Genomic DNA, 18,109 nt, shown 5'->3' on the forward strand with positions numbered 1-18,109 from the left:
ATTACAGCTTCACAATGGGTCTAATGTCTCTACTCAAATCTCAGGCCATTCGCAACCTAAATAACATAACTCATTTGTATTTTATATATATTTATTATTGATTTCATAAGCATACATTTGACACAACGAGTTTAGCCTTTAGATCGGGATAGTGATTATAGCCCTTGTTCAGGCCTTTGATTAGTTAGTAACCATTTGTAGATTAGTAACCAGATTAGATTAGAAAACCTATAAAAGACAATACACATAATATATTCGTCAAATACAGGTTTACATCACAACACATAGATCATTATTCATTATATTGCATGAATTCATATTTACCATTGGTCTTATGTGAGGCTGCTTAGCTGTGCAGTGTAATACACAGGGTTTGTTCTTCGTGCATAGTGTACACGAGGTTGGTGGATTCTTCTTGGTTGGTTTACAGAATCTGACCCACGGGGACACAGGCTAGTTCATATGAACCTCTGCCTTGGGCATCAGCCTTTCCTGTGATTGGCTGTTTGTGCCAGGCCCTCAGCCATTGGTTAGCTTACTGGCTGTTTGTCACCCCCAGGCAATGGAACCAGGAAGTGAGTTGAGCACACATGTGGTCACCGTGTGCTCAACATGCGCTGGCTATGTGGAGACAGTGAAGATGCCCTTATCAGACCCCCTCCTGCTGTCAGTTAGCCTGTGAGAGAGCTGGTATTTATGGCTGGTATCCTTATCAGATTCCCTCCTGCGAGGGTTGGGACAGGACATACTCCTCTAGTCTTTGTATGACTATACTTCACTATTATAAGCAGTTCAACACATGACATTACTGCTTTACAATAATTACATTGGTGGATTATTACAACTTGTTAGTCGGTTTAGTAACAGTTGATGTACTGACTTCCCTTTGAGAGAGAGAAGTGACTCACTTCACACCTCTATGTTAACCCAGCAGTCAGCTCTGGCCACAGATCACAATGTTTGTATCGGCACATTTTGCAGTGCACATCTTAATCCAACGCTGACCATAATCAGCGCCACACCTCCCACCAAAACCTATTCATAAACTTATGGAGTGGTTTTCTCTCATAACGTCATAAAGGGTTCGGATTACTAAACCTTGTCAAAGGGAGCGGGTATTAATAAATAGTTAGGAAACTATAATACTTAAAGCTATCAATCTGGGACCGTTAAACAAACGCCATCCGGGTTAAACCTTGTCAAAGGGAGCGGGTATTAAAATAGTTAGGAAACTATAAATACTTAAAGCTATCTCAATCTGGGACCGTTAAACAAACGCCATCCGGGTTAAACTCTTTGTCAAAGCTAAAAAACTATAAAACCGTGTTGATAAATCCATTAAAATACTAAAATCCCAAAGATTCAGGCCAATCAAACACCACCAGCCAGTGGAGAACGGGGGACCGTCAGCTGGGGTGGGGGTCAAACCCTGATAGGTGAAGTAAAATGGCTGATTTATTAATCGACGAGTTAAAAGTTAAAAGCAAATTAGACCAATCAATATTCGATGAATTAGCGTCTAAGTGTCTAGTGCTGGATACAAACGCCAAAAAGGCAACCGCATTTGTGAACCTCAAAATAGCCTATGAAAATGTGGTAGTAACCCGGATGGCGTTTGTTTAACGGTCCCAGATTTAGATAGCTTTAAGTATTTATAGTTTCCTAACTATTAAATACCCGCTCCCTTATTTGTTACAATCAATTCGTGTTCAGCATTTAATCTAGTCCTGTGTGCTGGACCCCCTGTGGTTTACATGCATGTTCCTGCTTAGGCCTGCAATTAACATATTTGGGGACTTTTATTGCCTACCCCTCCCTCTGCTGTGTTCAGCTTGAGAGAGTGCCTGTTAACCATCACTGCCCATCCCCCGCTTATAGCTGGGTATGGTGTTCCAATGATGGAGGCTTTGAGGACAATTTACCTACCCCTCCCCCTGCTTTCTGCCTGACAGAATAAGTCAGGAGTGCCTGTTGCCACACTGCCCGTCCCCCGCTCTTAGCTAGCTAGGGGTGGTGTTCCAGTATGGAGGCTTTTGAGGACTAGGCTACTGCTAGTTTTAGCAGTTAGCTTTGGCGGCCATCTTTATCCTTGTTGAAAGCAAGAATTAACATGGGCCTAATGCTTCTTTGCTCCTAGCTACAGCAATCCACCCCGGATCAATGACCGTTAGCTTGCTTCGAACCAGAGGCTAATAGTCTTTGATTTTGGAGTAGTTACCGAAACCCAGAGCACAGAATCATTAGTCCGCCTGTTTGTTAGTTATAATGACTTTCAGCTCAGTTCTTTAACGCCCTATCTAAGTTAGCTGGCTCTCTGTCCGGAGCTCTGTGCGAAACATTAGATTTCTAGCTGTACTGTTTTTGCTGTTTAGTCCTATCTGTAGATTTAGCTCCAGGCCAATTTACCAACTATGCTTTGAGACTTTGCGTCTAGCTGTGATATTTCTACATTATAACTTTTTGTTTGTTTACAGTCAACCGTAATTATGATAATAATTACTATCTATGGTTTTCTACTGTTATGGAGTTTTACAATGAACCGTAGTTATGATAATAACTACACTCCATGGTTTTTTACTCCTATGGAGTTTTGTTACAGTCGACCGTAATTATGATAATAATTACGCCGCTGGTTTTTTACTGTTCAGATTTATAGTTCGCTACGATTTCTTTGTTAGTTTTAACATTAACCGTGCCATCTAGCCCCTCTGAAAGGATTACAGCTTCACAATGGGTCTAATGTCTCTACTCAAATCTCAGGCCATTCGCAACCTAAATAACATAACTCATTTGTATTTTATATATATTTATTATTGATTTCATAAGCATACATTTGACACAACGAGTTTAGCCTTTAGATCGGGATAGTGATTATAGCCCTTGTTCAGGCCTTTGATTAGTTAGTAACCATTTGTAGATTAGTAACCAGATTAGATTAGAAAACCTATAAAAGACAATACACATAATATATTCGTCAAATACAGGTTTACATCACAACACATAGATCATTATTCATTATATTGCATGAATTCATATTTACCATTGGTCTTATGTGAGGCTGCTTAGCTGTGCAGTGTAATACACAGGGTTTGTTCTTCGTGCATAGTGTACACGAGGTTGGTGGATTCTTCTTGGTTGGTTTACAGAATCTGACCCACGGGGACACAGGCTAGTTCATATGAACCTCTGCCTTGGGCATCAGCCTTTCCTGTGATTGGCTGTTTGTGCCAGGCCCTCAGCCATTGGTTAGCTTACTGGCTGTTTGTCACCCCCAGGCAATGGAACCAGGAAGTGAGTTGAGCACACATGTGGTCACCGTGTGCTCAACATGCGCTGGCTATGTGGAGACAGTGAAGATGCCCTTATCAGACCCCCTCCTGCTGTCAGTTAGCCTGTGAGAGAGCTGGTATTTATGGCTGGTATCCTTATCAGATTCCCTCCTGCGAGGGTTGGGACAGGACATACTCCTCTAGTCTTTGTATGACTATACTTCACTATTATAAGCAGTTCAACACATGACATTACTGCTTTACAATAATTACATTGGTGGATTATTACAACTTGTTAGTCGGTTTAGTAACAGTTGATGTACTGACTTCCCTTTGAGAGAGAGAAGTGACTCACTTCACACCTCTATGTTAACCCAGCAGTCAGCTCTGGCCACAGATCACAATGTTTGTATCGGCACATTTTGCAGTGCACATCTTAATCCAACGCTGACCATAATCAGCGCCACAACGTACAAATAGACACTTCTATATAGTCAAAGAACAGGAATTCAGATGTCTGAAAAACATTGAACATAGTACAACTTCGGCAAGCACACTGCCTTTAGTAATTAAACACTTAATTAAACCCTTTAAGATTAATTGTACGATGAAGAGCGGAAATAGCTGATCTACAAGCTCATGTCGCATCATGCCAAGTTGTGAGCTTGTAGATATGCTATTTTTGGACATTTTTGAAAGTTTTCACCTACAGTATAAACTATAATGACGCCCCAAAATTAGGACGGCAGCTTGAAAGTAACCTCACCTGTGCCTCAAAAAGTTCATTTTAATTCAATTCTATTCTATGTTTAATTCTATATCAATACAGCCCCCCCCTCCCCCCCCGCCGCCACACGAGGGGAGCCGCAACTCTCTCTCAGCTAACAAAAATAAAATTGACTGTGACACTGTCATAACAGGAAAAAGATATGTAAGACAAGAGCCATCTGGTTCAGTGATGCCAGATAAGGGTAGATGTGGCTGACGAACATCTAATATGAATATCAGCACCACGATCACCTGAGCTTGAATGGCTTTTTGAGTGCAGCAGTGATGAGCAGCGATCATTATCACTGCTCATCTCCTCCCCTGAGTTCAAAATGAGGATTGTTCTGACGGACACAAAGAGTCGCCTCTTAAAACCACTTAGACCGACGTATACTTTGTTGACCAGAGTCCCTATAGCCCCCCCCCCCTCCCCCCCCCCCCACACACACACACACACACACACACACACACACATGTTGAGAACCATTGCTTTTATACTAGACTAAATATATTAGCTGAAAATAGCCGATCTGCAATCTGACCTTGTAGATCTGCTATTTTAGCAGAATGTTTGCCCCAGAATAGTGACACTAGGGGATACAATTATTATTTTGTATTACCATTATTATTATTTGACTATATAAACGTGATAAAATCAATGTTCATCAAGACCTGGAGAGGGAGAGGGTCAGATAGCAGATTTATACAGGTTGAAGAGGCCCAGGCACATGAAAAGATGTGAGAAGAAGTGGAGGTGGAATAGGATGTCTTTACTAATCCACTCCTGTTCATTGGCCCTGATAAATATACAAGTAATACAAAAAAAAAGACGGAAGAAAAGGGAAAAGGAGGGACAGGTGGAGAGGATATTGAGAAGAAACTTACAATAAATTAATTGTGCAGAAGGAGTCAGGACAAGACGAGACAGAACACTGAAGAGAATATTCACATTCTGTGAATGTAATTTTCATTTTTTTTATTTGATAGCCTTGCTGCCCTGGCGTTTGGCCTTTATGCCCTGAAACAATTTGCAATACCAAGGAGAAGTGGCCTTGGTGAAATTCCAGGCCCAGTCTTGTTCTTTTATAAGTCTCTTGGAACACAATTTACAACACCAAGGCGAAGTGGCCTTGGTGAAATGGTGAAATTCCAGGCCTGACTCTTGTTCTATGTGTCTTGTGGATTATTATTACAGAGCCTTGATACATGAAGGGAATATGCACTGTGCATATACAGTACAGTAACGCAATTTCAATTTGTGCAATGTTTTCCCCTGTTCTGAGATAAATTGGTCTGCCTGTTGCATATTACCAGCCATAACAGAGTGGAGAAGGAAAAGACACATCACAAACCCATAAATCCCCTCTTCCCATTAAGATATATTCACCCAGGCATCAGCCTGAGGCCTGAGCTGTAGGCATCGGCTGATAAAGCTGCGCTCGAGGTTGGATTCAGAGGGCAATGTTTATCACATACTCACGTCTTATATTCACAAAGAAAATAGCATTTGATCAATACTTTAATTTAATAAATACTTCAACATTAGTGTCAGTGCGAGGAACTGAATGGCAAACAAAACCTCATAATGATTACACCAGGCGGCTGGCGGGTATCGTCCTTGTTGGTACAGTATGCAACCAATCTGTCAGCCATCAAATGTCTCTGTTTTCTGCCTTGTGTTTTTGGTTCCTTTGTGCCAAGATGTACTCTAGTGTACCTCATCTAGTGTACTCTTAGTGTCTCCTCATCTGTGAACTCTGCCAAACAGCAACCGTGTTTAGTGGTGCAGATTCTCATCCATGTTTGTCATGCGGATTACCTTCAGCAGCCATATTAATTGTGGTGACAGCTCAAGATATTTTGTTTTACAATGTAGTTTTTAACCTATTTATTAACTGTCTTTGGTTAATAACTTTGAGTTTCAATTATTGTCTCCACCGGGGGGGGGTGTGTGTGTGTGTGGGGGGGGGGGGGGGGTCCACAGCTAATCTCCGGCACCGTTGGCCCGGTCGATGCCAAACTGTGTACACTACACACACTCCTTGGATGACAATGACGAACCTCTGCCTGAATTATTCCGGCCTGTTATAACGAAATGTGATTTTGGCAAATCACATTTCTGTACATTACTCGCACACATTTTATCCATACATCAAATGCAAATCAGTATACACTATCTCCATAGTCATGTGATCAACACGGATCTGTCCGCTTTCCCATATTCCATCCTAATTGGCTAAGTTTGCCTGCCAAAGTTTGCAAGATTGGTTCATTTTGAACAAAATTACTCAAATCTTGAAGACAGCGTGCGATTTCTGTGAAATTATGCACGCCCATTCCGTCATCATGGTGGCGCCATACCAAGCCAATTCATGTTTTCACCTATAACTACACCGATCTGTCCAACTTTGTATGCGCACTACTAAACATTATGAATACACTGTTACGTGTATTGTTACTGTTATGGGCAGCAGTGGCTCAGGGGTAGAGTGACCGGATGGGAACTGAAAGGTTCCCAGTTCGAACCCGGGCTCCTCCGAGTTAGTGTCGAAGTGTCCTTGAGCAAGACTCTGAACCCCTAATTGCTCCTGATGTGCAGGTTGGTGCCTTGCATGGTTTCCTCCGGCATCGGTGTGTGAATGTGTGTGTGAATGGGTGAATGTAATGCACAATCTTTGTAAAGCGCCTTGGATAAAGGCGCTATATAAATGCACCATTTACCATTTTATATATTTATTTTTATTAGCCTGTTATACCACCACCAGACGACAGATTATTGCAACAACAAAAAAAGAAGAAGAAAATAACAGTTTATAGTTTATAATTGCAGAGAGGGGCAGTTTTTCTAGTCTCATTTTATTATTGAGTACTGTTAAATAATCTCTCTCTCTCTCTCTCTCTCTCTCTCAGGCTCAGTGTCTTTCACAAAAAAAGAAGAAGAAAATAACAGTTTATAGTTTATAATTGCAGAGAGGGGCAGTTTTTCTAGTCTCATTTTATTATTGAGTACTGTTAAATAATCTCTCTCTCTCTCTCTCTCTCTCTCTCAGGCTCAGTGTCTTTCACAAAAAAAGAAGAAGAAAATAACAGTTTATAGTTTATAATTGCAGAGAGGGGCAGTTTTTCTAGTCTCATTTTATTATTGAGTACTGTTAAATAATCTCTCTCTCTCTCTCTCTCTCTCTCTCTCTCAGGCTCAGTGTCTTTCAGTGTATTCCTGGTGTCTGTTGCGTTCACAGTATGTGCCGTTTGGCTCGTGGCTCTGTGTGGTATCTGCACCTGGTGTCAACGTAAATTGGTAAGTTACCCTGCTTGTCACATTACAAATAAAACAAAATAAATTTTCTGGAAACTGTACATTTTCAGCAGAGATATATACTTGAATATATGAACTTGAACTTGAATATATACCGAATGATTAGGACACATACCACATGCACGCAAAAAGCCTTCTGCGTTTCCCAGGTTCAACTCCCGGCTTGCTGGAATGTTTGCTGACTCTCTGTCCATCTTTCCTGTTTCTCTTTCACTGCCGAAATGCCAGAAAATGTAAAAAGAAAAAAAAAGAGAGTCATGTTCCCTCAGTCTCGCTCTCCATGCATATTTTTCATATCACAATTAATGTATGTTCTGAACACCTTCCCTCACGTGGCTTCCACCTTTGCCCGAAGATAAAACTTTTCACCTTCATCTTCCTCTGTGAAATACTTTTCAAGAAAATAAGCCGTGTTTTTCTGAAGTTGGCAGTGCATGCATACGCCATCAGGATTCTTCTGCTGCTTATTGGTGATTCTGCAGTGTGTGATGAACACAATTCACAACATTGTATTGTGATGAACACAATACACTGGGATGCATTGGAGGCAGGGAGATGTTGTTTGTGTGACCATGACTGCAAACATGGCCAGAATCCTCCAGTACGTTATGTATGCTGTGCCCTGCATTGTGGCGTGCCTGTTTGCTGCCAGGCTTCAGTCCCATGCTAATTAATCATCTACTGATGCACAACACTACATACATACTGCATGGTTCCTGCATGAGCAACTGAGTACTGAGAGCAACTTATACATTTGATGTATGCCATCCTTTTTCTGAAAATACCTGCTGCTTCTTTCTGCACACATTATTCCCTTTTATCCCTAATCTGTCTGTCCTTGAGTCAGTTTATCTATCTCTTTCTCTCTCGGGTCCTCTCCTTCTGACTCTTCCCACTCGTTACCAGGGTTCAGAATACAGAGGAGCTACAGGGAACTCGGCTCCCCTGAAAGAGACATGAGCCCTCCCAGAATGCATCACTTGAGTACTTAATGTACAGTAGGACTTACTTTAAAATAGCTCTAAAATAACTATCATTCTTGGTGCCACTCATTTTTGTTCACACATAGGAAGTGTACGTACACTCCCTATATATTTACATTCCTGTAATAAATAACATGCTAATAGTAAGCACTTGCATGTTTATTCATTTTACACATGGAAATTTCCGACCATTTGTATCTGATAAACGCAATGGTGCTGTGGTCATCATGCGTGCAGCCACATTGTTTTTCAAGTGAATGTATTCTGGTGTTTGAGGCTGTGGGCATGCTAATAAATAATTATCATGGGATGCAACCTAGGTCTGGAGGACAAATATAAGAGTGAATAATGTTTCTGTTTCTTTGTTGTCACAAGCTAAATATCCTCTGTATGTATTTAAATGCATATAGTAGGTATAGTCACATTCCCAGCAAAGGCGAAATCCAAAAGATTTTGGTCGGTAGTCCTACGGGTCGGTCGGTAGTCCGACACGTTGGTCGGTAAGTCCGACGGTCGGTCGGTAGTCCGACGGGTCGGCAGTAACTCGATAAGTTTGACGGTAGTCTGTCGATAAGTTTGACGGTAGGTCAGTCGGCCATTTCTCAACCGTTTTGGATGGGGGTGGGCTTGTTGTACCTCTGCATGGTAACTGCATGTGTGCGCCCAGTACACTCCCACCCAAGAAAATAGGATATGCACTCTCTATTTGCATTTGAGGAGTCAGTGGTACACAGCACTTAGTAAAGCCTTGGCTTTGACACAATATTATGGAATAGTGGACATACATGATGTAAAGCTTGTGTCTATGTAATGTAAGCCAACACTCCTCACTCACAGGTAGTACAGGTCAGCACAGGTCAGGTCAGGTAGGTTATCGTGGCCTCCCGGTGGCGCTATGGGGCTAGGCCAATGTGAAAAGGGTGCCAATTCTTCTTATGCCTTTGATGGCAATTGGAATTTGGAATTTGTTTGCAAAAATCCATTTGCTGGTGTTTCTCTAGCCTGGCAGGCCAATGTGAAAAGGGTGGGATGTATTCCTCAGCCTACTAGGTATATGTGTGCAAAATTGCATGCTGCGTTCATTGTAGGCACTTTGTTCAAAACGGGCCAATCCTGCAAATTTCTCTCTATCCGCAAGTAATAAACATTTTCCGTGAATTACACATTTAGGAGCTTCCACTGTGCGTAAACGTTATCTTGCGGCCACACAACCCACTATTCCTGGTGGCACTATAAAAGCCAGATCTATGTGAAAAATGCAGGTCAAAGGTTTTTCCTTGGCTTCTAGGGAAAATGTAAATCGCCACCTTGAGGCCGATTTGAACATTTTCAAGTGGCATTTCGTCCTCGGCCTTGTGGGAATGTGTGTGCAAAATGTCATGTAAATCGCTGGGCGGAGACAATAAAGATGAAATATGCATGCTCATCATTGTGGGCACAGTCAGAATAATCTTACTAAATGCGGTAGCAAATCCATTAACCTATGGTTTATTTTGTTCACCCTCATTATGTATGTGATTCTGTTTATCTCACTCCATGTTTATACAGCACAGCATGCATTTGTCCATTTTCTGTTTTATCTCCATCTCTAATCCTTGTGAGAATGTCACTGACCTTTCGCAACGTCATACCCCTCACTCAGGTGAACCAGTCAGGTGATCAAGTCTCAGTCAAGTCTCTTACGTCCCAGTTGTTACCCTCGATTAGTCCAATTAGGGAAAGACCAGGGCCACAGAATCTGTTGCTCCGGAACTACTGGGAGGTAGATCTCCTGTCCGGGCCCCTCCTACGTCTCACCACGTCCACTCCGACTCCTGCTCTCACCAGGTCCAGGACCGGTGCGTTACCAGACTCCCAGCACATGACACTTCATTCAGGAGCGGTGGATTCTTGAGCCGCAATGGTTCTGCAGGCTCCATTTGGGCAACGGTGGTGCTGCAGGCTCCGCTTGCGGCTTGAGTGGCCCTCCTAATGGCCTCTAGTCATCAGATCGTTATGTATTTCACACTACAGGAGTATATATATTTTTTAATCGTCTGTCATATTATCTTTGTGGCTTTCACACTAAACGATTGATCGCTGACTAGGGATCACACACTGCAAGAGTTCACCAAGATGCGATCCAGAGTAGACCCAATACATATAGGCTACATAATTTGTTTTTTTGAGCGCTTTTATCGGCGCTGGAGGCAAATATCGGGCAGTGTGTACAAGCCATAAAGGCCTCACCGTGGGTTTGTTGTGCTTCCTCCTCACGGAAGACACAGGCTGGGGCGCCAACCTATACTGCTCCCGGGTGCCGTCTACAATCTACATTCCGGATGTCACCCGTCTCTCCGGTGATCACCAGACTATTCCTGGTTGTCACGTAATCTATTCCTATATGAATATGAGTCACTATAAATCCCAAGGTCATCTGGGTTTCGGGTCTCGCATCATACCCCCTTACGATGTACTTGCACAGTCACACGCACCCCACACAGAGAGGGAGATAAAGATAAAGAGGGCGCAGCACCTACTGTACAGTATTACATGCATGCATGTGCATACATAAGGACAGACGCAGCGTTCAGGTAAAGCCCATGTAATGTGACAAGACAACATGCCAACATACAGTACCCCACTCATCTATAAAGGTACACGTGCACCGGACACAGAGGGGCAGAGAGCGGAAGAGAGAAAGCACAATGACATTACTCATCACATAAAATAGTATTATTGGGGCGTCTCCTGGTCCTTGCTGTGTGGAAGAACATTATATAATTTTGTTACATGCGATAATACAGTATAATTTCAGCCATCTAATGCTGTAACAAAGGCATTTATTTCACCACTCTGTAACTGCTTTGTCTCCGTTACTCAAGCAATGCTGCTTTCATATAGGCTGGGCAATATTATCACACTGTAGTAATCATATGGGTTTAATCCTGTAGATTCTATATCAGTGGAATTAATAATTATGAAATAATTAATCAGAAATCTGAATTATGAGTTTTCAAAATGAATCTGAATTTTAAAAGGGGCACCATTGAAATGAGTTTAGGAATAAGCACAAGATTAATTTGTATTTAACCCTTAACTTTAAACCACTATTTAAATAATTGAAAAAAAGAAGGTAAGAGATCTTTCCTATAGCCTTTCACTTCACATGTTCATTAGAGTATCCAATCCAATGCTTGTTGTGATGTTGATAGCTGGAACTGATGGCTTAATTGTGCTTTTTTTTTTTTTTTTAAGATATTTTTTTTGCGGCTTACGCCTTTTATTGATTTTTGAAGGGACAGACAGTAGGCTGACAGGAAACGGGAGAGAGATGGGGGGATGACATGCAGTAAAGGCCGTGTCGGGTCCGGGAGTCGAACCCGCGGCACACTGCGACTGGATTACCAGTCCGGTGCCCAGACCGTTACGCTACGGCCTGGGCCCTTAATTGTGCTTTTATACCATCCTTTAATCTAAACACCTAATCTAAAAATCACACCCGTGTGAAGTAAGTGGTGCAACTCCGTGTGGGGGTCCCCGGGTCCCCGGGGGGTCCCCGGAACTTCCAGACCAGCAGGAATGCGCCCAGGGGCCCTGCGTACTTAGCGGTCGAGAAATGACAGAGTTACTGTGTGGGCGTCCCCGGGGGTCACCGGGGGGTCCCCGGAACATCCAGACCCCCAGGAACACGCCCAGGGGGCCGGTTCCGGCGAGCCACCCCGCGTCCAAAACGGTTGAGAAATGACAGTTACCATGTGGGGGTCCCCAGGGGGTTACTGTACTGTACTGTACTGTACTGTACTGTACTGTACTGTACTGTACTGTACTGTACTGTACTGTACTGTACTGTACTGTACTGTACTGTACTGTACTGTACTGATACACTTGAAATCATCATATATACAGTGAATATGTATGTGTGTGTTAGGCTGCACAACAGTGACACCAACAAAATGCAATTTCCGTGCTCAGACACACCCAGCCAGCCACCCAGCCAGGCACACACAAAGCTACTTAAGGAAGTGGTTGCATCACTTAAAAAACACATTATCAACACATACAGTATGCCTATGCCTAGTACAGATTCAGATTAATGCAATCCTGTCATGATGACATACCCAGGCATTTTACTAACACAATGTCTTATGGTCTTACTATAAGTGCATGCTTTAAGCATGATATAATATATCAACATACAAGCTTTTTGGGTTGATGCAATGCCAAACATCATCCCTGCCAATGTCACATGCTGCCTCTCATGCCAGCCAGCCTGGTGGAGATATACCTCTGTGTTGTGCCCCTTCCTAATCAAGAAGCACATTTTCCAGTTAAGCTCAGATTCTTATGTCCTTTTTGCTCTGTTGTTCAACCTCACCTCATGTTTCCTCTATTCATCCAAATCGTATGATGGAATTTCATCAGCATAGTACAACGCTGACGAAGGCTATACGCCGAAACGCGTATGTTGTGCTGTCTGCTCTGCAGCATACTGTGCGAATTATAAAAGAATAAAAAGTACCTTAAACCAAATGACCGTGAGTGCTGGTATTCTCTCCTTAGAGACTTTCTTGTAAAGTTAACTTTTCTCGACGCGCACCCGGTGAGAAACTAAGACGGATTGGAGTCGTGCGGGCGTCCTTGCTTCATGGAATTTCAACTAAACAACACAATCATCTGTAAAGCCGATGGCCAACATGGAAATATAATTATTGATTGATTGTATTTGCAAACATGTACTGTTGCAGATATTTAACTAATAACCTGCGACTCATCATAGCATCATTCAGCGAGTGATTGTGTGGCCTGGATTCAGAAGCCCTCTGATGGATGGACTATAGCGAGAACAGCATTTGTTCATGCAAAGATGATGATAATGAAGATGAAGACATCGGTAGCTGGTCTGATGCCATTGACTGTTTCTGTGGTCGAGGAGGAGGAGGAGGAGGACAACGACAACGAGGCAAGGGAGGAGTTGGTGAAATGGGAGCGCAGAATGCAGAGGAAGGAATTTGGACATGAGGATGGAGAGAGAGAGAGAGAGAGAGAGACAGACAGACAGACAGACAAAGAAAGGGTGTTGAGTACCTCTGTGTGACAGACATGAGGACACCAGGACTCTGGAGGGAAAGGTTGGCAGCAATGCCCTCCCGTCTGAGTGATGAGATTCCAATGTCTCACTAATGCTCTCCTCTGATCTCCCCCCTTGCTTCTTTCTCTCTCATCATTCTGCTTTTCTTTCTCCATTGCACATACTGTAGTGTCTCAACTCCCACACTGACTGTAATCTAGTAGCGGCCTCTCTTTTCAATTCTGTTTCACACGGTACACCATCTCCATCTTCTTGTCATTCCTCACATTTCTCTCCATCAACATGCGCACAAAAGTTTTTTAAACTTGTTTTTTCTCTTTCTGTAATCCTGTGACGAACAGCCTCTCATTTTCGTACCTGCTCTTCCCTTCTGGCGTCATTCTTGAAGGTTTTATGAGCTGCACCTGATTGCACATTCATTACTACTTGCAATGTTGTCACTTTGAGTCCCTGTAATTTGGAAACGACAGTTTCAACCCCTTGTTGTTTTGGTTTGTAGCACTTTGCTTTGCAAAGTAAAAAACTAAAACAAAGTGGTTGTCAGTGTGATCAACCTCAGAAAAGCTCAGAAAAGCATTCTTCAGTCCGTTTCAAAAGCACATCGCTTTTGAATGCGAAGAAAAAGCTACTTGCAGAGAAAGGAAAAGTGACACCAGCTTTAATTTGTGTACCTCCATGTCTCTGCAGGAGTTTGATAAGCAGTGTTGTGACAGCTCCAATTAAATTGTGAATAAAGTTGCTTTATCTCTCTGCATATTACATGTATGTTATTTGAGTAGGCTATTTAATAGACCTGTGGTTAGCAACAGAATAATTATGATATTATGTCTGATACATGTGTTTGCTGTATAGCTGAGTGCAAAGCTGTGCCTTGTGGCCTCCATCCAAAGTATCACTCACTTCTTTGTGCTTAGAATAATGTAATATAATGTAAAATATTCATCATATTTATGATGATTTATTAGGATGAGAATGTCACTTGTTAAAATGTTTTATTTTTGATGTACCTCAATGACTCTTTCTCTGTTTCTGTCTCCTCTCTCTCTCTCTCTCTCTCTCTCCCCACACCCCCTCTATTTCTCACAAGGGGAAGAGGAATAAGCCTGGGGTGGAGCCTGCCAGCTCTCCAGAATCTGTGAGAGGCAGAGGGGAAAACAAAGCCATCAAGTAGGTGTCAGACTGGGTAGTATTGGGTGTTTTGGAGGGCACATGCACCGTACAATTCTGAGTGCTAATTTAACTTGGACAAATGTTTGCAAATGTTGTTACAATATATGCTACCATATATGGACCATTAAGGGTTCATATATGGTTACATTTGGACACTCACAGTTCATACATTGATACCTCATATAGGCTACTGTACAATACATCAACAAAGCTCATGTACCATTAACTTTATGTTATGAAGTGCTGAAGAAAGATGCTTCGAAGACAGTGTTGCATGTATCTATTTACATATTTATTGTCTATCAAACATCAGTGGGACGTCAGTGGAATTCGTTTTGAAATGAATAGAATTCCAGGGAATTGCCAGGGAAATATAATTGCCTTGTCTATTTATATAAATGCCTTGAAAATCCAATGGGGAAACCTGCACAGGTTGGGCAGGTGAATTGTGAGCAAATGAAAACCCAGTCAAAGACCTTTATTATTTATTTATTGCCGGGGTCACTAACAAATGGCACACAAAAGAGAGGTAGGATTCGAGGAAAGGAAAAGCAGATATTTCAAATTTATACCTCTTTCCTGTCTCTTTCCTCTCCCTGCCAAAAGAAGCAGGTGACAGCATGGTGGTGTATTTGGCCATCAAACACACAGTGTGTGGCATTAATTTAACAGGATTTTACTGTGTATTTAACCATTTTCTTGGCATACATATTGTCATATTACTGTCAGACATTCAAGACAGCCAAGCTATTTCAAAAGTACTCTTAAAGAGAATAATGCTTGCTGTAGTATCACTTTACCTTTCCCTCTTTGCTCCCTCTGGGTGGATACATACAGCTACTGTCTCTCCTATACAGTAATATTCTCAGTGTTCATTTATCCATTTGTAACTGAGTGTGATACTCTCAGAGTTAAATGTACACTGAGGATTTTACTGTGCATCTGCAGTGGATGTAATGTACATTTTCTGAACTGATGGTTTTGTGTGGTGAACCGTGTTTGATAGTTGCCATGTTATTAATATACCATGCAACCAGACTGCCCAGAGCCTTATAATGGACAGTCCATCCTATTCTCTCTCTTTTTTTGCCCCCGTGTTGGATATTACATTTTCTTGCATTGTTTTTCATGGCTTTTACACAGCGTCCATCTATTTAACCAACTCCAACGGGCTCCAGTCTTTTCTCTTTGTCTCCGCTCTCTGCACGGGTGCGCGCGCGTGTGCGTGTGTGCGTGCGGAGTGACAGCCCCGCCCCCTCAGTATTCATTTCAATGGAAGTTGAAAAACCATCAAAGGAGTTGAGCTCGCCCCCCTAGTGGTCTGTTTGCAATGAATCTAAATATCTAATATTAGATTAGGGTTGAAACCCCAAATAGGACCTTCCTTTTTAGCAAGGCATTTGCCTAGTTTTAGGATTCCCTGTGTGCTTCTTTTAAAACTTTTAGCTGTTTGGTAATCACAGAATGTTTTAATTGTTTTATTCTTATTTTTCCTTTAATTATTTCTGCTTGTAGCACTTTGAGATTTGTTTCAAATGTAAAGTAAATAAATAAAATGTATTATTATTATTATTATTATATAATTGATAGAAGGCTTTTGGATTCTGTTATTATTGGGTATGCGTATGCTAAATAACATACTAATACACTCTGGAAATGGGCCATGGACACCATGTTGAAAATGATGCTTTTCCAGAACTTAGATTTTCCTAAATTGTTAGTATGTTATTTAGCATACACATACCCATTAGTAACATACCGGTAATCTATTGAAAAATCTCTCATATCAATTATTTGGGGTTTCAATACAGTCTTATCTAATATTGGATTCATTGCAAACAGACCACTAGGGGGAGAGCAGAACTAGTTTGCGATGGAAAACCTTATGCCCATACCTAACACCATGCCAAAAATCCAAAACTTGTCACCAAGTGCATAATTGTTATGATTTTTTACATATTACATTTTTGAGTGGTGCAACCACTCCAAGGAACAGCAATGTCCGTGTTCACCCACCTTTGTGGCCATGAGCACGAGAATGACTATTAGTACCAGTAGGGGCGCTGTTTTCCAGAAACAGAGAGAGAGATAGTGCTGCACGTGCTGCACCGTTGCCTGCTAATGAGAGAGAGAGAGAGAGAGAGAGAGAGAGAGAGAGAGAGGAGTTGCACCACTCAGTTCACACGGGTGTGATTTTTAATATGCTATTTAGCATACCCAATAGTAATATAATCCATTGAGATTTTATTCTATCATTTATTTGGGGTTTCAACCACATACTATTAATATTGTTTTTTGAAAACCTTATGTGCACGATTTTGACGAATTCCCTCCCAGCTACAGAAAAATCGTCCATTCATTATTTATTTTTTTGGGGAAAAAAAAGTTTGATAGTATGATATACTACATAAGTACATATAATAAATACCCTTTGTTTAGCAGTTTTCTTTCTTCGCAGAATCAAAGGGGTTATGACCATGATTCACTATAGGATCTTGGATGGCTTGATTCTAGGACTAAAATAATTGGGATATGGGATATTGCATGACGAATATAAATGGTATCTCATCCTTTCTGTTTAGGTTGACACAAAAGCATCTGCCAAATTTGGTAATTTAAGCTTTGTTAAGATTTTCAGGTTTATGCTATTTATAAATATTCCTCTCTCCATGACATCAAGAGATCTCTGACAATAACTTTTTGATACAGTGATAATTGCAGTTCTGACTCCTACACATGAACCATGTTGCTCTGCTCTGACTTTTGACCAGTTCTGTACTGCTCTTATGCCTAATTTACACATGGTTGTGTGCTGTGTCGTGCACCGAATATAGATCATCTATGAGCTTACAATGTGTCGAAGCACAGCGCATTGTCAGCTTGTAGATCCGTTATTATCGGTGCGTGACTCCTGCACGCAACTAGTATACATCCCACATTGTCTGTATCACCTCTCTCACTTACCTATCTTACCTCTCTCTCTCTGTCCGGCCACAGTGATCTAGACGGAGACTTTTGGAATAACAATGACAGCAGAAACGTGCAGCAGAGATGGAGCTCCTACCCACCCAAGGAGTTCCTCTTAAACATGTCTCCCTATGCTCCCTACGGAGACCCTCGCCTCACGCCCAAGTGAGTCTCGGTCATGGCTGGTAAGGGACCCCTCTCTCTTGGCAGGGCTGTAATGAAGAGGGGCTTGAGCTCTATGCGTCTCTCCCGGCTTTCTAACCACACACCTTTTCTGGTTGACATGCTAGCATTATACAATTATTCTTTATTGCACCCAAAGTTAGCCATACAATGCCAAAAATGGAAGCTCATCAATGTCCAGGGACAATTTGTGGTTATTTACAAATCTGTGGAAAAATAAGGATGACCGAGTGAGCAACTGCAAAGTTGAGCCAAAAAAGCCAAAGTTCGACGTCAGTGTACAACGATGATATAAGATAATTCTTACATCATCTAGGAAACACAGATTTCAAATGTAATCAGTGTTATCATTCTACAGTGAGTAGTTGGACAATTTGTTAAT

At 41.8% G+C, this 18,109-nt stretch overlaps 1 protein-coding gene across 1 annotated transcript in view; it reads left to right on the forward strand.

Annotated features, from left to right (window-relative positions):
* syt7b (synaptotagmin VIIb) overlaps positions 1-18,109 on the forward strand; it is a gene marked incomplete at its 5' end in the record, with an annotated part of 142,109 nt that overhangs the window by 67,005 nt on the left and 56,995 nt on the right. The window contains 3 exons of the mRNA XM_083759512.1: positions 7,232-7,335; positions 14,495-14,574; positions 17,575-17,709. Coding sequence (XP_083615638.1) covers positions 7,232-7,335; positions 14,495-14,574; positions 17,575-17,709 — 319 coding nt within the window. The remainder of the gene's footprint in view (positions 1-7,231; positions 7,336-14,494; positions 14,575-17,574; positions 17,710-18,109) is intronic.

This window comes from Protomyctophum parallelum, assembly GCF_964188405.1.
Source record: "Protomyctophum parallelum genome assembly, chromosome: 2".
Lineage (NCBI taxonomy): Eukaryota > Metazoa > Chordata > Actinopteri > Myctophiformes > Myctophidae > Protomyctophum > Protomyctophum parallelum.